This window comes from Coregonus clupeaformis, chromosome 15 (assembly GCF_020615455.1).
Source record: "Coregonus clupeaformis isolate EN_2021a chromosome 15, ASM2061545v1, whole genome shotgun sequence".
NCBI lineage: Eukaryota > Metazoa > Chordata > Actinopteri > Salmoniformes > Salmonidae > Coregonus > Coregonus clupeaformis.
Window position 1 is genome coordinate 13890737 of NC_059206.1, and position 16235 is coordinate 13906971.

The 16235-nt window shown below is 41.9% G+C and overlaps 2 protein-coding genes across 5 annotated transcripts in view; one reads left to right on the forward strand and one right to left on the reverse strand.

Annotated features, from left to right (window-relative positions):
* The window catches only part of pam (peptidylglycine alpha-amidating monooxygenase), a 125467-nt gene that overhangs the window by 5399 nt on the left and 103833 nt on the right, over window positions 1-16235 (reverse strand). For all 4 annotated transcript variants that reach the window (XM_041897385.1, XM_041897381.1, XM_041897386.1 and 1 more), the window contains 9 exons: window positions 15659-15775; window positions 15347-15419; window positions 14424-14634; window positions 13189-13392; window positions 12011-12132; window positions 9929-10025; window positions 5815-5868; window positions 4476-4769; window positions 4007-4066 (listed from right to left, as the gene is read on the reverse strand). In XM_041897385.1, coding sequence (XP_041753319.1) covers window positions 4007-4066; window positions 4476-4769; window positions 5815-5868; window positions 9929-10025; window positions 12011-12132; window positions 13189-13392; window positions 14424-14634; window positions 15347-15419; window positions 15659-15775 — 1232 coding nt within the window. The remainder of the gene's footprint in view (window positions 1-4006; window positions 4067-4475; window positions 4770-5814; window positions 5869-9928; window positions 10026-12010; window positions 12133-13188; window positions 13393-14423; window positions 14635-15346; window positions 15420-15658; window positions 15776-16235) is intronic.
* Window positions 1946-3998, forward strand: LOC123492573. The gene is made up of 2 exons (XM_045224990.1): window positions 1946-3148; window positions 3184-3998. The coding sequence occupies exons 1-2, from the start codon at window positions 2985-2987 to the stop codon at window positions 3959-3961; spliced, it is 942 nt and encodes a 313-aa protein (XP_045080925.1). The 5' UTR covers window positions 1946-2984; the 3' UTR covers window positions 3962-3998.

Sequence of the window (16235 nt, forward strand, 5' to 3'; positions counted from 1 at the left end):
CAATATTACACACGTAAGCTAACAGTTACAGAAATCAAGAATGCAGACGGGCTCTATAAACCTCTATATATGAGTGACTGTGTTCAACTCACCACCACCTGGTGTTATGTTGGGCACCTACTTGCCAAAAAAAGATTTTATGAAATATATTTATTTCTCAATGATATGAATTGCGAAATTAACAGGTTTAAGGAAATACAGGCAGGTACCATATTACTACAAGACAAAACAGCTCTCTCAATCAAGCATGAGGGTCTTGTAAGTATAATAATTTTTAAAAAGCCTGAAAAGGTAGTGGAATGGGATTAGAGTGGTGGTGTGTGTGAATCCAATACTTACTTCAGTACAAATCACGTTATTGTGGGAGAACCTCCTCTACAGTGAGGGGAAAAAGTATTTGATCCCCTGCTGATTTTGTACGTTTGCCCACTGACAAAGACATGATCAGTCTATAATTTTAAAGTTAGGTTTATTTGAACAGTGAGAGACAGAATAACAACAACAAAAATCCAGAAAAACGCATGTCAAAAATGTTATAAATTGATTTGCATTTTAAGGAGGGAAATAAGTATTTGACCCCTCTCAATCAGAAAGATTTCTGGCTCCCAGGTGTCTTTTATACAGATAACGAGCTGAGATTAGGAGCACACTCTTAAAGGGAGTGCTCCTAATCTCAGCTTGTTACCTGTATAAAAAGACACCTGTCCACAGAAGCAATCAATCAATCAGATTCCAAACTCTCCACCATGGCCAAGACAAAAGAGCTCTCCAAGGATGTCAGGGACAAGACTGTAGACCTACTCAAGGCTGGAATGGGCTACAAGACCATCGCCAAGCAGCTTGGTGAGAAGGTGACAACAGTTGGTGCGATTATTCGCAAATGGAAGAAACACAAAAGAACTGTCAATCTCCCTCGGCCTGGGGCTCCATGCAAGATCACACCTCGTGGAGTTGCAATGATCATGAGAACGGTGAGGAATCAGCCCAGAACTACACGGGAGGATCTTGTCAATAATCTCAAGGAAGCTGGGACCATAGTCACCAAGAAAACAATTGGTATCACACTACGCCGTGAAGGACTGAAATCCTGCAGCGTCCTCAAGGTCCCCCTGCTCAAGAAAGCACATATACAGGGCCGTCTGAAGTTTGCCAATTAACATCTGAATGATACAGAGGAGAACTGGGTGAAAGTGTTGTGGTCAGATGAGACCAAAATCAAGCTCTTTGGCATCAACTCAACTCGCCGTGTTTGGAGGAGGAGGAATGCTGCCTATGACCCCAAGAACACCATCCCCACCGTCAAACATGGAGGTGGAAACATTACGCTTTGGGGGTGTTTTTCTGCTAAGGGGACAGGACAACTTCACCGCATCAAAGGGACGATGGACGGGGCCATGTACCGTCAAATCTTGGGTGAGAACCTTCTTCCCTCAGCCAGGGCATTGAAAATGGGTCGTGGATGGGTATTCCAGCATGACTTTGACCCAAAACACACGGCCAAGGCAATAAAGGAGTGGCTCAAGAAGAAGCACATTAAGGTCCTGGAGTGGCCTAGCCAGTCTCCAGACCTTAATCCCATAGAAAATCTGTGGAGGGAGCTGAAGGTTTGAGTTGCCAAATGTCAGGCTCAAAACCTTAATGACTTGGAGAAGATCTGCAAAGAGGAGTGGGACAAAATCCCTCCTGAGATGTGTGCAAACCTGGTGGCCAACTACAAGAAACGTCTCACCTCTGTGATTGCCAACAAGGGTTTTGCCACCAAGTACTAGGTCATGTTTTGCAGAGGGGTCAAATAATTATTTCCCTCATTAAAATGCAAATCAATTTATAACATTTTTGACATGTGTTTTTCTGGATTTTGTTTGTTGTTATTCTGTCTCTCACTGTTCAAATAAACCTACCATTAACATTATAGACTGATCATTTCTTTGTCAGTGGGCAAACGTACAAAATCAGCAGGGGATCAAATACTTTTTTCCCTGGAAGACTACTACTGCATGGTGGAAGACTACTACTGCATGGTGGAAGACTACTACTGCATGGTGGAAGACTACTACTGCATGGTGGAAGACTACTACTGCATGGTGGAAGACTACTACTGCATGGTGGAAGACTCATGGTGGAAGACTACTACTGCATGGTGGAAGACTACTACTGCATGGTGGAAGACTCATGGTGGAAGACTACTACTGCATGGTGGAAGTCTCATGGTGGAAGACTACTACTGCATGGTGGAAGACTACTACTGCATGGTGGAAGACTACTACTGCATGGTGGAAGACTACTACTGCATGGTGGAAGACTACTACTGCATGGTGGAAGACTCATGGTGGAAGACTACTACTGCATGGTGGAAGACTACTACTGCATGGTGGAAGACTCATGGTGGAAGACTACTACTGCATGGTGGAAGACTACTACTGCATGGTGGAAGACTACTACTGCATGATGGAAGACTACTACTGCATGGTGGAAGTCTCATGGTGGAAGACTACTACTGCATGGTGGAAGACTACTACTGCATGGTGGAAGACTACTACTGCATGGTGGAAGTCTCATGGTGGAAGACTACTACTGCATGGTGGAAGACTACTACTGCATGGTGGAAGACTACTACTGCATGGTGGAAGACTACTACTGCATGGTGGAAGACTCATGGTGGAAGACTACTACTGCATGGTGGAAGACTCATGGTGGAAGACTACTACTGCATGGTGGAAGACTACTACTGCATGGTGGAAGACTACTACTGCATGGTGGAAGACTACTACTGCATGGTGGAAGACTCATGGTGGAAGACTACTACTGCATGGTGGAAGACTACTACTGCATGGTGGAAGACTACTACTGCATGGTGGAAGACTACTACTGCATGATGGAAGACTACTACTGCATGGTGGAAGTCTCATGGTGGAAGACTACTACTGCATGGTGGAAGACTACTACTGCATGGTGGAAGACTACTACTGCATGGTGGAAGTCTCATGGTGGAAGACTACTACTGCATGGTGGAAGACTACTACTGCATGGTGGAAGACTACTACTGCATGGTGGAAAACTACTACTGCATGGTGGAAGACTCATGGTGGAAGACTACTACTGCATGGTGGAAGACTACTACTGCATGGTGGAAGACTACTACTGCATGGTGGAAGTCTACTACTGCATGGTGGAAGACTCATGGTGGAAGACTACTACTGCATGGTGGAAGACTACTACTGCATGGTGGAAGACTACTACTGCATGGTGGAAGACTACTACTGCATGGTGGAAGACTACTACTGCATGGTGGAAGACTACTACTGCATGGTGGAAGATTACTACTGCATGGTGGAAGTCTCATGGTGGAAGACTACTACTGCATGGTGGAAGACTACTACTGCATGGTGGAAGACTACTACTGCATGGTGGAAGACTACTACTGCATGGTGGAAGACTCATGGTGGAAGACTACTACTGCATGGTGGAAGACTACTACTGCATGGTGGAAGACTACTACTGCATGGTGGAAGACTACTACTGCATGGTGGAAGACTACTACTGCATGGTGGAAGACTATGATTGCATGGTGGAAGACTACTACTGCATGGTGGAAGACTACTACTGCATGGTGGAAGACTACTACTGCATGGTGGAAGACTACTACTGCATGGTGGAAGACTACTACTGCATGGTGGAAGTCTCATGGTGGAAGACTACTACTGCATGGTGGAAGACTACTACTGCATGGTGGAAGACTACTACTGCATGGTGGAAGATTACTACTGCATGGTGGAAGACTCATGGTGGAAGACTACTACTGCATGGTGGAAGTCTCATGGTGGAAGACTACTACTGCATGGTGGAAGACTACTACTGCATGGTGGAAGACTACTACTGCATGGTGGAAGACTACTACTGCATGGTGGAAGTCTCATGGTGGAAGACTACTACTGCATGGTGGATGACCTTGAGTTTTTAATCTCACCACAGGATACATCAATAAGAGTATCTCACAGACACATACCTCTGAGTTTTCCCAAGATTCCTCCGGACGAGGTCTGTTCCAGTTTTACCTCGCATCCATCTGAAACAATGATGAAAGACACGCTGAATATCATCAATACAAGATGGAGGTTGGTTGAGGCACTCAATTAGAGCATTTCACAGGATTTTAAATGATCTATGTTTGTTGTGTCTGTTCTGTTTGTTACTGTTCATTTTTGTGTGTAAAAAAAAAATCTATAGAAATGTTCATCATAAAAAAGGTTTAGAAATTCTGTTTTATCCCACTATGCTCTAGGCAGCAGCGCCCAGTGTCTCTCCCTACTATCAACGCTGCTGGTATAGAAACAGAATCCATAGAATGGGCCTCCCCATTCAAGTCAATGACGGCATAACGAGTTTACCAGTCAAATTGCAAGGCTTAGCGGTTCCAAGCCCTTTCTATGGATTCTATTTCCATGGCTGCAGCCATGTTGCGTCAAATACCGTACCTCCATACAGCCTGGTCTTCCTGTAGCGAATCAAGACCCCTATGGAGATGACCACCACTAAGGGGATGAGCAGCAGGGTGGTGATAACCGCCGGAGACACGCCCTGAGCACTCTGTTTGGCTAGAGTCTTCTCCTTATCGTCTTCTTCCTCTTGTTGTTGTTGCGGTTTTTGGGGCTGTTCCTGGACGGGCTCTGCAGTCTTCTGTTGAGTTGCTACGGGTGTCTGCACCTTGGCCAACGCTACCTCTATCTCGTGCTGGGGCTTCAGGCGAGTTTGGATTATCGTCTCTGTTTCTAAGAGAGAAGTGGGTTTGAATGGAAGTGGTGAGTGTCCATTCACAGGTGAACAAAAGGTAGTTACAGAAAATTACAAAGATTACTTACTATAGATTGTTTTAATAAAACCACAATCTTTCTGTAAATGCAAAGAGTAAATCGCTAACAAAAGCGTAAACACAAAACAGTGAGCTAATGCATTTTGTTCCATGACATTTTCACATGCAAATTCCTCCTGGTTTGTATTACATACCTGTAGTGCTCATGGAATGACATTAGGATAAGTCATATTTTTTAATCATGAGATTTACTGGAAACAATAACAAAGTGGTCACCCAACCGGAGAAATTCAACCACTCTGAAATGTATAGACCGAGCGATGGATGCAAGGACTTACCATCCATGAAAAAGTACAGTTTTAAACAAGTTTAGAGGCTATACAGGGTTTGTTTACAATTACAATGTTTACAAAACATTTTGTTAAAAAAACATGGTATATTTTGGATTCTGATGGGGTACGACAGTTGAACTAAGCTCATGATGCATTCATGTTGTTCTTCAAGGGGGGAAAATGCAGATGTTGTATATCTTTCTGATTGACAACTTCAATATAATAGACTTTTCACACATACTCCTAACTCCAAGCACTTATTGCGCTAATTTTTACCACAGAATGCTCAAGCTTCTTTCAGAAAGGTTTATAGCCTATATATCAAGTTTCAAACATCCAAAGTCTACACACTGCTCCATTTCCTCAAATGAAATTAGGCACTGCAATCTTTCAGTAGAAAATAACAGAAGTCTCCGGAGAATGTCAGCCTTTAGCTCTGCAATCAACTTGCAATAGGTTCTCACACAGACTAGAGCGGGTGTTCAAACAATGCACAGTATAGACAATTTGACTTGAAGCCACGCCAATCACTACTGTGAAGCAAATATCCACTCACAATGTAAAACATTTAAAGTCAATCAAAAATCCCTAGAGTTTAAGTAAAGTGAAAGTGGACCTCAAACTACTAAAATGTCCAGCTTGCAATAAGACTGAAGAGAAAGATTAGCCTACCTTCAATTTCTTGTACTTCAATTCCGCCTTTCTTAACAGAGCGATGTTCAGCTTCTGGAGAAAGTGAGAGACAGTGGTGTCAAGGACTGATGTGACTGAGCGATTCATTGACTGGAATCGTGATTCAGTTGCTATTAAATAAAGATAAATCCAGACAGACAGATTGTACAGTTTACTCATCATCATCATGGTGTATTTAGCGGTTTCATTACAATGATTGCAAGTCTATCTCATAAAGGCTCACATTGCACCAATGCACTGCAATGGTGTCGATTACATAAGATTATGAACACTCTGCCTCGACACAGTTCAAGGTGCTGACCTTTTCAACAAACTCAATTTTTTGCTGGCACAAAATCAAGAGCTTCTCATTAGGAATGTGTGAAATGCAATGCTTTCAATTTGATTGCAATTGCTTTTCACTTTCTATTCCATTTGCATTTAAATGTACAAAACGTCTAATCGTTCTAGGCATACTGTGTTGTCAATAGAGAACTGAATCGGTGAGTCACCTACATTCAAGGGGATTAACCGTGCATTTACTCTGTTTGAATTGGTGTTCCAAAGGCATTTTTTGAAGGACATCAGGCAATTCATAGTCCCCTAACATCAGAAACATTACATAAGATGGCGATGCAGTGGCCTAGAGCGTTGGCCTATCATTTTGAAGTTGTCACAGATCACTCACTGATTCGCCACATGCTGTAGAATGTTCTTTCAAGTACATAAAAACATGGCTCTGTGAGGTTAGCGCCAACATTACAGAATTCATATAATTTCTATTAAAAAAGCACTCTGTAGCAATGTGTGAAAGAGGGATCCATTTTGATATGACAGATGTTAATTTTATTTAACCTTTATTTAAGCAGGGAGACCACAGTCTCTTTTGCAGATGAGCCCTGCATGAACACATCAATAAACAACAATTACACTATACATAGCCTATCTATATACACATCAATTACACTATACATGAAAAGCAAACAAAATATGAAAAGCAAAACACAATGAAACAAACACATTCTTCAGTAAAAACATTTTTGGCAATTACAAATATTTCTGAACTGTATTGACACAATGCAATAATATCAAAAAACATTTCCAATTTTGTCAATAGAAAATGTATGGTTTATCAATTGATGTGGTAACACTACACTGAGTATACAAAACATTAAAGAACACCTGCTCTTTCCATGACATAGACTGACCAGATGAAAGCCATGATCCCTTATTGATTTCACTTGTCAGTGCTGAGCAATTTTTTGAATTCCATTTTGAACTTTTTTTTTTTTGGTGAACTCGATGCTCAGTTTCTGTAGAGATCAATCCGATCAAACCCAAACTGTGCGATGTGGTAGAGAGTCGTAGTTTCCAACAGGCCAATATTCTACATACACTACCGTTCAAAAGTTTGGGGTCACTTAGGAATGTCCTTGTTTTTGAAAGCAAAGCAATTTTTTTGTCCATTAAAATAACATCAAATTGATCAGAAATACAGTGTAGACATTGTTAATGTTGTAAATGGCTATTGTAGCTGGAAACGGCTGATTTTTAATGGAATATCTACATAAGTGTACAGAGGCCCATTATCAGCAACCATCAGTCCTGTGTTCCAATGGCACGTTGTGTTTACTAATCCAAGTTTATAATTTTAAAAGGCTAATTGATCATTAGAAAACACTTTTGCAATTATGTTAGCACAGCTGAAAACTGTTGTGCTGATTAAAGAAGCAATAAAACTGGCCTTCGTGAGACTAGTTGAGTATCGGGAGCATCAGCAATTGTGTGTTCAATTACAGGATCAAAATGGCCAGAAACAAATAACTTTCTTCTGAAACTCGTCAGTCTATTCTTGTTCTGAGAAATGAAGGCTATTCCATGCAAGAAATTGCCAAGAAACTGAAGATCTCGTAGAACGCTGGGTACTACTCCCTTCACAGAACAGCGCAAACTGGCTCTAACCAGAATAGAAAGAGGAGTGGGAGGCCCCGGTGCACAACTGAGAAACAGACGCCTCACAGGTCCTCAACTGGCAGCTTCATTAAATAGTACCCGCAAAACACCAGTCTCAACGTCAACAGTGAAGAGGTGACTCCGGGATGCTGACCTTCTAGGCAGAGTTGCAAAGAAAAATCCATATCTCAGACTGGCCAATAAAAAGAGAAGATTAAGATGGGCAGTCTGAGATATGGCTTTTTCTCTGCAACTCTGCCTAGAAGGTCGTGAGGTGATATATTGAGCAGCTGTTGCTTCGCGAGGTATGTCTACCTGAAAATACATGATCTAAGTGATTGATAGTTGGTCACAGAAGTATGCCTTATTTACTTTAAAGAACTACTAAAATAGTGATTTAGTCAGACAGCATAGGCAGCAGCTCTATAGAGATGAGATGATGACTTGGAATAAAATAATAAATCAAACAAATGTAATATACACAACAACTTAAATATTTAATAAATGATGGTTAATAAGTGATAAGCAGTAATGGGCAGTCACTACCATCATGGGACTTTTATTAATTGTTTTATTCTGTGTTGTTACAGCATTCAACCCACATAATGCATAGCGCATTTAATGTTTTTTTTATTTTTATGATCGAAACCGAAATCGAAAACCGTGATTATTTTGTAATAATAGTAGTAGGTGCCAGGCGCACCGGTTTGTGTCAAGAACTGCAACGCTGCTGGGTTTTCCACACTCAACAGTTTCCCATATGTATCAAGAATGCTCCACCACCCAAAGGACATCCAGCTAACTTGGCACAACTGTGGGAAGTATTGGAGTCAACATGGGCCAGCTTCCCTGTAGAATGCTTTCGACACCTTGCCCCGACTTATTGAGGCTGTTCTGAGGGTCAAAAGTGGGGTGCAACTCAATATTAGGAAGGTATTCCTAATGTTTGGTATACTCAGTGTATTTTACGTTTCATAAATAAGATACTAATTTGTAGCTCCATAAGTAGTCTGATGAGTCAAATTGGATATAACTATTTTTAATGTCACTAATAGTCCACTAATTAATGCCTTAAATCCCTTAATAACGTTTGAATGATAGGGCAACATTTAGATTTATACCTAAATAGATATACCTAAACGTAATTATTTTTCATGAGATGGCCATAAACAATAACTGGTAATGTGGCATAGTTTTAGAAAGGTCTGAAACGCCCCTTTCTGGTAAAAATAGTTATAAATTACTGAGGTGTATTCTTGTTTGAGGGCACAAGCTCAAGTACGTTGTACAAATATTATGAAAATATGAAAAATCATATTTTTTTCCCCAATTAAATAAAAGTGGGGCAATAGGGCTTGAAATGACTGAAATGTTTTCTAAATATTGTAAAAATCAAAATCATAAACAACTTGCTATAAGATTTCACATTTCTTATAACCGTAAAATAAATATGATCATACTTGGCGACTACAATATTGGCACATCAAATAATTTTCTCCTAAACGTCCCATTGAGCGGCGCAGAAACACCATTCAAATGTGTGCAGACTCTGCTTTAAGCACAAAGTGATTTCGTTCCATCTGTGACCAAGAGAAAGTGGTCTAATTCTAGGAAATGATTTAGTATTTTTTCATGTTGAGACCTATAAAACCTGCTGAGAATATCACAGTGAGATGACACCACAACGTCTGGACTCGTTAGACTGTCACCGTTCATCTGCTGTCTCCCAGGCTTGGCTCACTCGCTCAGAAGAAGCGAGTGAGCCATGTTGATGGGGATTTCTGGCCTATCCAGACAAAATCAATTATTTGTCTGGATAGGCCAGAAAATGTGACACGTCATTCCCTATGCAAATTTAGGGCCTGAAACCTGACACTTCAAGTCAGCTCAGCTGGGAGAGTGGAAGCGGAGAGCAGACAGATGGGGCTTTCTGGCACTATAAGGCACGGACCCTATGGCATTCACAGAGCGCTTTGAACACCAAAATGTCATTCGGAACAGGTCCAGAACCGCTCAAAGTGCCCCATATGGGGGTCTTAACATCTAAGAGGTTTAATTTCATAGTTGAAAGGTTAATCTAATTAAACTTTCTTAATGAGACATCCTGGATAATCTGGAATAAAAATATCAAATTAAAATACTTTGGTTAAAGTTTACTTACTGTCAGAGGAGAACTTTAGCACGGAGTCTGTGGCTGCATCTCCCACAAAGACATGCCCATCTTTGGTTACAACAATGTCGTGGGGCATTCCAAACTCCTGAAAACATAGGGAAGACGCACTGTAGTTAGTCTAGCCGTTCAAAAACAATCACATTAACACAGTCTAGGTTATGAAAGACTTAATACTCGTTATGTCTTGAGTCTATGAGATGAAACTTCAAGTAATCCAAATGTAAACACATATCGTGACTCTTCAAGTCATATGCATAGATTCACTGATAAAGTAACAGTCAATCTAAATTGAGATAAATCAAGGTTCAATCTAATTCGAGATAAATCAAGGTTCAATCTAAATCGAGAAATCAAGGTTCAATCTAAACCGAGATAAATCAAGGTTTCCAGTTAATAAACCAATAGGCCTGTACCCGTCCTCATAGTTTACAATCCAAGATAGACGACAAAGACAAAACGGATGGTAGTTGGCAAACCCCACTCAACCTGGCACACAGAAACCAACCCCAAGCGATACGGCATGCAGATCTTTATTTTATTGCCGTTTTAATGAAATTCCCTGCTGGCATCTGATTAGCTCAGAGGCACTAAATCAGGTAGTCATGCATCAGGGCTGGCCAGACAGGGATGGGAAGAATGATTCACTCTCCTGGAAGAAGAGGATACAATCACTTTAAGTGGCTCAAGTAGTCAGAGAGGAGCCTGTAGTGAAATTAAGATCCATCTCACAATCAGTGGAGTCAATGTAAGACCATAGCTTTTAAAGGGAAAGTTCACCCAATTCACACCCAACATTCACATTGGTTTACTTACCCTGTAAGCAGTCAATGGACAAAACCAAAGCATGGATTGCTGTCTAACCTTCTCCATAGACCGCTTACAGGAAACAAATATGCAATTTTTCAATTTGGATGAACTATCCCTTTAAGTCTGATCCCTACTATCACATGTAGAAATTGTTTGTAGGCAGAATCTCGTTTGAGTTCTAGCAACAACAAAAAAACAGCTGTTGTATTTACTGTATTAGACACATCACGTACCATCAATAGAGTATTTTTTTTGCTTGCTCCAGGGCTCAAATAGCCAGATAAGATTTCAGATCATTCCAATCTATGACTGGTGTGTGAAGTGCCTGATAGTGATTGAGGTAACATAAATAGTAATTAAGGTGATTGCTTGGTACAGAGCTCCAACTGTGGTTTGTGTCCGGAGAGCCTCCTCAGTCAAGCAGGTTATCCCCATCAACATAAGGCCATAACTGTCCTTGTTGATCCAAGTTAAAGGTGCAATATGCTCCACCATTTCCTGGTTGCTAACATTCTAATAGTTCGCCTAATTTCAGTTTGTGATGAAACAAGCAATGCATAGTGTAGATAATCACTGTAGCATCTAAACCGCTGTGAAACATCTTCTCTGGTGTACAAAACCAAAAGTAAAAAGACACAAACGACGTATAAGAACAGGAAACATAGAAATAGCGCACATAGAACATATCTACCGCGTCTTAGACGTGCTTTCAATGAGAATGACAGATCTATAACTTACATTTCTATGTGAATTTGGTCAGGTCCCCCAAAAAGTGACATATTGCGGCTTTAAGCTTTATTGTATTTGTCCAGGGTCGTTATCCTGGAGGTAGTGAAGACGTACTGTACAAGCCTGTTTAGAGATATCACTACAACTGGTCCTGTGTGGCTCAGCTGGTAGAACATGGCGCTCGTTCGATTCCCACGGGAGACCAGTACGAAAAAGTATGAATATGTATGCACTCACTACTGTAAGTCGCTCTGGATAAGATCGTCTGCTAAATGATTAAATGTAAATGTACACTGAAATACACTAGCTGTTTAGCAGCTACTCCACAAGCAACTAAATGTATAGCATCTTTGTTATGAAAAGCCCAAATCGAGAAATCATTAGACCAGAGAGACAACTCTTTATTTATTTCCCTATTAATGGCACACAGTGATTGAATCAGAAGGATGTTCAATGCTGTTATTTATTGCTGCTCTGGTTTGTAGAAAAACAGTTGCTTTTGCAGCAGAGCCCTCCCTCCAATCCGTAACCAACCTGTGCGTTTTCTGGGCTGAAGTCATCCAGGATCTCCTTTGTTGAATAATTGATCACAAAGCCTTTGAGAGGGGCAGAGCGCCCGTATGCAGATTCCCCATTCACCGCGTAGATCAGACCACCTGGATACACACACATTTGCATAAGGTGCGCACAGACACACACAAGGGTTAAGGGAAGAGGCACATAAATATATATTTTCCCCTTTGAAGACTTGCATGTATATGAGGCAGCATGAAAGTCGGCATCACAAAAGCGTTTGTGTCAAAGAACACTGGTGCAATTAGCTGGCTCTAGGAAATACCTTATTGTGTGCTGATGAAATGAAGTGGGTTTATTATGGGGATGTTTATTATGGGGATGTGGGTGTTTCATTTCTCTAAGATGTTGGTGTCTAATTTTCCTCTAATAAAACAGACTGTATGGTTTCAATAATTCCCTGTGAATAGGACGTAGCCGTAACCATAGAGATATAACACATAGATTTGGTGTGCTATTCTACACCCGTAACCATAGAGATATAACACATAGATTTGGTGTGCTATCCTACACCCGTAACCATAGAGATATAACACATAGATTTGGTGTGCTATCCTACACCCGTAACCATAGAGATATAACACATAGATTTGGTGTGCTATCCTACACCCGTAACCATAGAGATATAACACATAGATTTGGTGTGCTATCCTACACCCGTAACCATAGAGATATAACACATAGATTTGGTGTGCTATCCTACACCCGTAACCATAGAGATATAACACATAGATTTGGTGTGCTATTCTACACCCATAACCAAAGAGCAGGAATGGGCAACTTGATGGGGGGTGGGGGCCACAGAAAAAAAAGTGTAGAGAAAATGTTTCCGTTTTAAAGCAAGTTTGCTGCAATTGTACACATTTTGCCATGACTATCAGTGACTGACATAACAAGAGAAAAATTGCTGATGCACACCCAAATGCACCTTGTGTGTTCAGTCAGTTGAGACCCCGACTGAGTTCCCCCTCCCAAAATATATATATGTTTTATTGTTTATTTTTGTGGAAACAGCCTTCAAAAGGGGGGGGGGGGGTTCCAGTTGCCCATCCCTGCCATAGAGATATAACACATAGATTTAGTGTAACCATAGAGATAATAGGTGTTCTATTCTATTTCTAAACCCACACCGGACTCACCATGCACAGGTGCGTAGGAGATGGCAAACACTTCCCCTCCAAACTCCTGCTTCTTGATCTCCTTGACGAATTCCCCGGATTCAGCGACAAAGCACTGGATGCGTCCATTCTCCCTGTCGGCCACGCACAGCTCCCGCCTGTCAGGCAGGAACACAAGGCTGTGGGGGATTCGGAACTGGACCCTTCTCCTTCTGTCTGACGATCCTGAGGGGGAAGAACAGGGTCGTGTTCATTAGGGCAAACCGTAGCAAAACGGTGTTTAAACGGAAAAATGCAAACAACCGCTTCTTATTGTCCAACTTCAGTTAGTACCTTCCCGTTTCAGACAGTTTTCTTGAGTTTCATGCCTAGTGAACATGACCCAGAACATTTCAAAGACAACTGTGGAACAAACTGTCTTTGACCACGGCCCAGGGAGTGAATCACTTAGATTCATTTTGTCTTAGAACATTGGGGCCCAGACCTTTGGTGATGTTACCATAGAGATAGATAGAGGACTCTAGATAGATATAACCTGTTTTATAACCTGCTGCCCATGCTGTCGCAGACACCATTATGGCACAAATACAAAGACGAGTCTTCTATCTATCTATCTCTATGCTGGTGTTACCTACTTAGAACATGGTGAATGTTCTTGGGACCAACAAGATGTGCAAAACAATGTTCCTAACCACGGAATCCGTGACCCAGCAGAACCCCCCCCATCTTAATATATTCACTATACCCATGAATATATACCCAGTTTCTTTTTGCACAATTGTGTTTGAATATTTGGAAGGAGAAATGGGAGAATAAGATGTGAGTGTGTGGATAGAAGTGTATTTGATATTTCACTAGGCACTCCAGATCCTCTATGTAACCTGTGCTCCCACTAGTTAGAGGTGTAGAGGTCTTCTGCCACTGCAGGTCCTCTAAGGCCTATTGAATGATTTACTGTAAAGGCTCCGTTGTGATGTATTGCACCAGGGGTAATGAAGAGGACTGCACAGCAGCCACATCAGCAGAAAATATTGGCATGATATTACAGGTAAATCAATACAGATTCAAATACATTTTGTCAAGCTGAGCCTGAAATGGCCTTCGCTTCAAACAAACTGCCAATAAATCTCCAATTGTGTGTGTGTTCATGCGTGCGTGTGCATGTCTGTGTCTGAATGTGTGTGTGTGTGTGTGTGTGTGTGTGTGGTGAGTGCATGAGTGCGAACACGCGCACATCTGGCGCATGTACTACAAACCTGCTCCCCAGTGTGACAGGTATTTTCCCTCGGGTGAGAACTTGAGTATCCTGGCATTGCAGTATCCGTCCGACACGTACACGTTCCCGGTCACGGTGTCCACCGCCACATCGGTGGGCTTGCAGAAGTGCTCTTTGTCACTTCCTGGTTCAAAGGCCTCTCCCAGCACCACCAGGGGCTTGTCCCGGCCATCGCTGCTCAGTTTGAACACCTAGGTGGAGGGACAGCTTATGTTGTACACTACGAAAGTCAAAGGTTACGTCCCAAATGGCACCCTATTCCTATAGGGCACTGCTCAAAAGTAGTGCGCTTGGGAACAGGGTGCCATTTGGGTACGGAAGTATGTTGACTTATTATATAGGGTCCAGAGTGTTTCCTGGTTAGGTCATGTTCTCGGGAAAACCCCCTGGCCTTATAATCACTAAAGCCAAATGGAAAACTGTACAACTCATTGTTTTGTCTCTAGTGGGTCTTGGTACATGACAAATAAGCCCCTTTCATAGCATATGGTAGCATTTTCTGGCTCAATCAGACACATGAGAAGTATGATACTTTCGCGCCAAACGCATATAACCAAGGTTAACATTTGTTGAGTTTTGTACTATTTTTTTAATAAGAAATGGTAATGGAAAGCTCAAGCACACTCAACATGACCCACTTTTCTAGAATCTAGAGGTTATGCTCATCCAAGCGTTCCATCTACTTCCATCTATCTCCATTAAGAAGAGCTCTACGTGATGAAGACCATGGGCCAGTGAGGATGGTTCTTACTTGATGAAGACCATGGGCCAGTGAGGATGGTTCTTACGTGATGAAGACCATGGGCCAGTGAGGATGGTTCTTACGTGATGAAGACCATGGGCCAGTGAGGATGGTTCTTACGTGATGAAGGCCAGTGAGGATGTGAACACTGTGGTTCTCACCTGATGAAGAGCCACGTCCGTGACCCAGTAGTTATTGTCCTTGTCCGTGGTGATTCCATGAGGCAAGTAAAACCTGCCGAGCACACGGAGAAAACACTCCTTAAGACAACAACATCACTTCCTAGGAGTCGGACTGAGGTTACGTCCCAAATGACACCTTCTTCCCTATGTAGTGCACTATATAGGGAGTAAGGTGTAATTTGGGACGTAACCTGTGTGTTCATTACGTAAGGCCCCCTATTATGTCTCAAAACGCCTAATTGCCCTCGTTTGCACAGCGGTGGTAACAAAGTGGCCATTATCGCTTCTTACATGTTTCTTCCGGAGGCCTTGAGTACGTTGCCTTTGACGGGATCCACAACGAGGATGGTGGACTGTTGAATGGGACCCAGGGACTGCTGCTGGTATTTGCCGCTGTTGTCGAAGGAGCTGCAACGGCGGGAGAGAGACTTGTGTTATAATACAGAGAAAACGCACCCGAACGTCTGAGACAACAAAGGTGTTATGTGTCACAAAGGGCACCCTGTTACCTACTGTATCATGAACTACTTTTGACCAGAGTGTACTATATATATATAGTGTACTATATAGGGAATATGGTGCCATTTGGGACGTAGACACTCAAGTCAATGTATAACAACCCAAATGCGATGACTCGGCACGTCATATTTGTTTTGTTTGTTTGAAGGGGAATGCTATTACTTAAATCAGGAGGTTTCCATCAAAGGGACACAGAAGTGGCACTTAAAAATTATTCATTCAAACAATCCCAAATACTTCAACAAATAACTTGAACTCTTCCCGAGTCTCTGCTACAATCAGTCCCTTCTGGAATTCCACGAAAAATAACAGAGGACCCCAACTTTCACGCTTGGTTTCCGATCCCTCA

Excerpts from the sequence above, each read along its gene's own strand:
- LOC123492573 (XM_045224990.1), top strand. The coding sequence starts at position 2,985 with ATGGTGGAAGACTACTACTGCATGGTGGAAGACTACTACTGCATGGTG. Across the intron at positions 3,149-3,183 it reads TGGAAGACTACTACTGCATG|GTGGAAGACTACTACTGCAT; the intron begins GTGGAAGTCTAC and ends GGAAGACTCATG.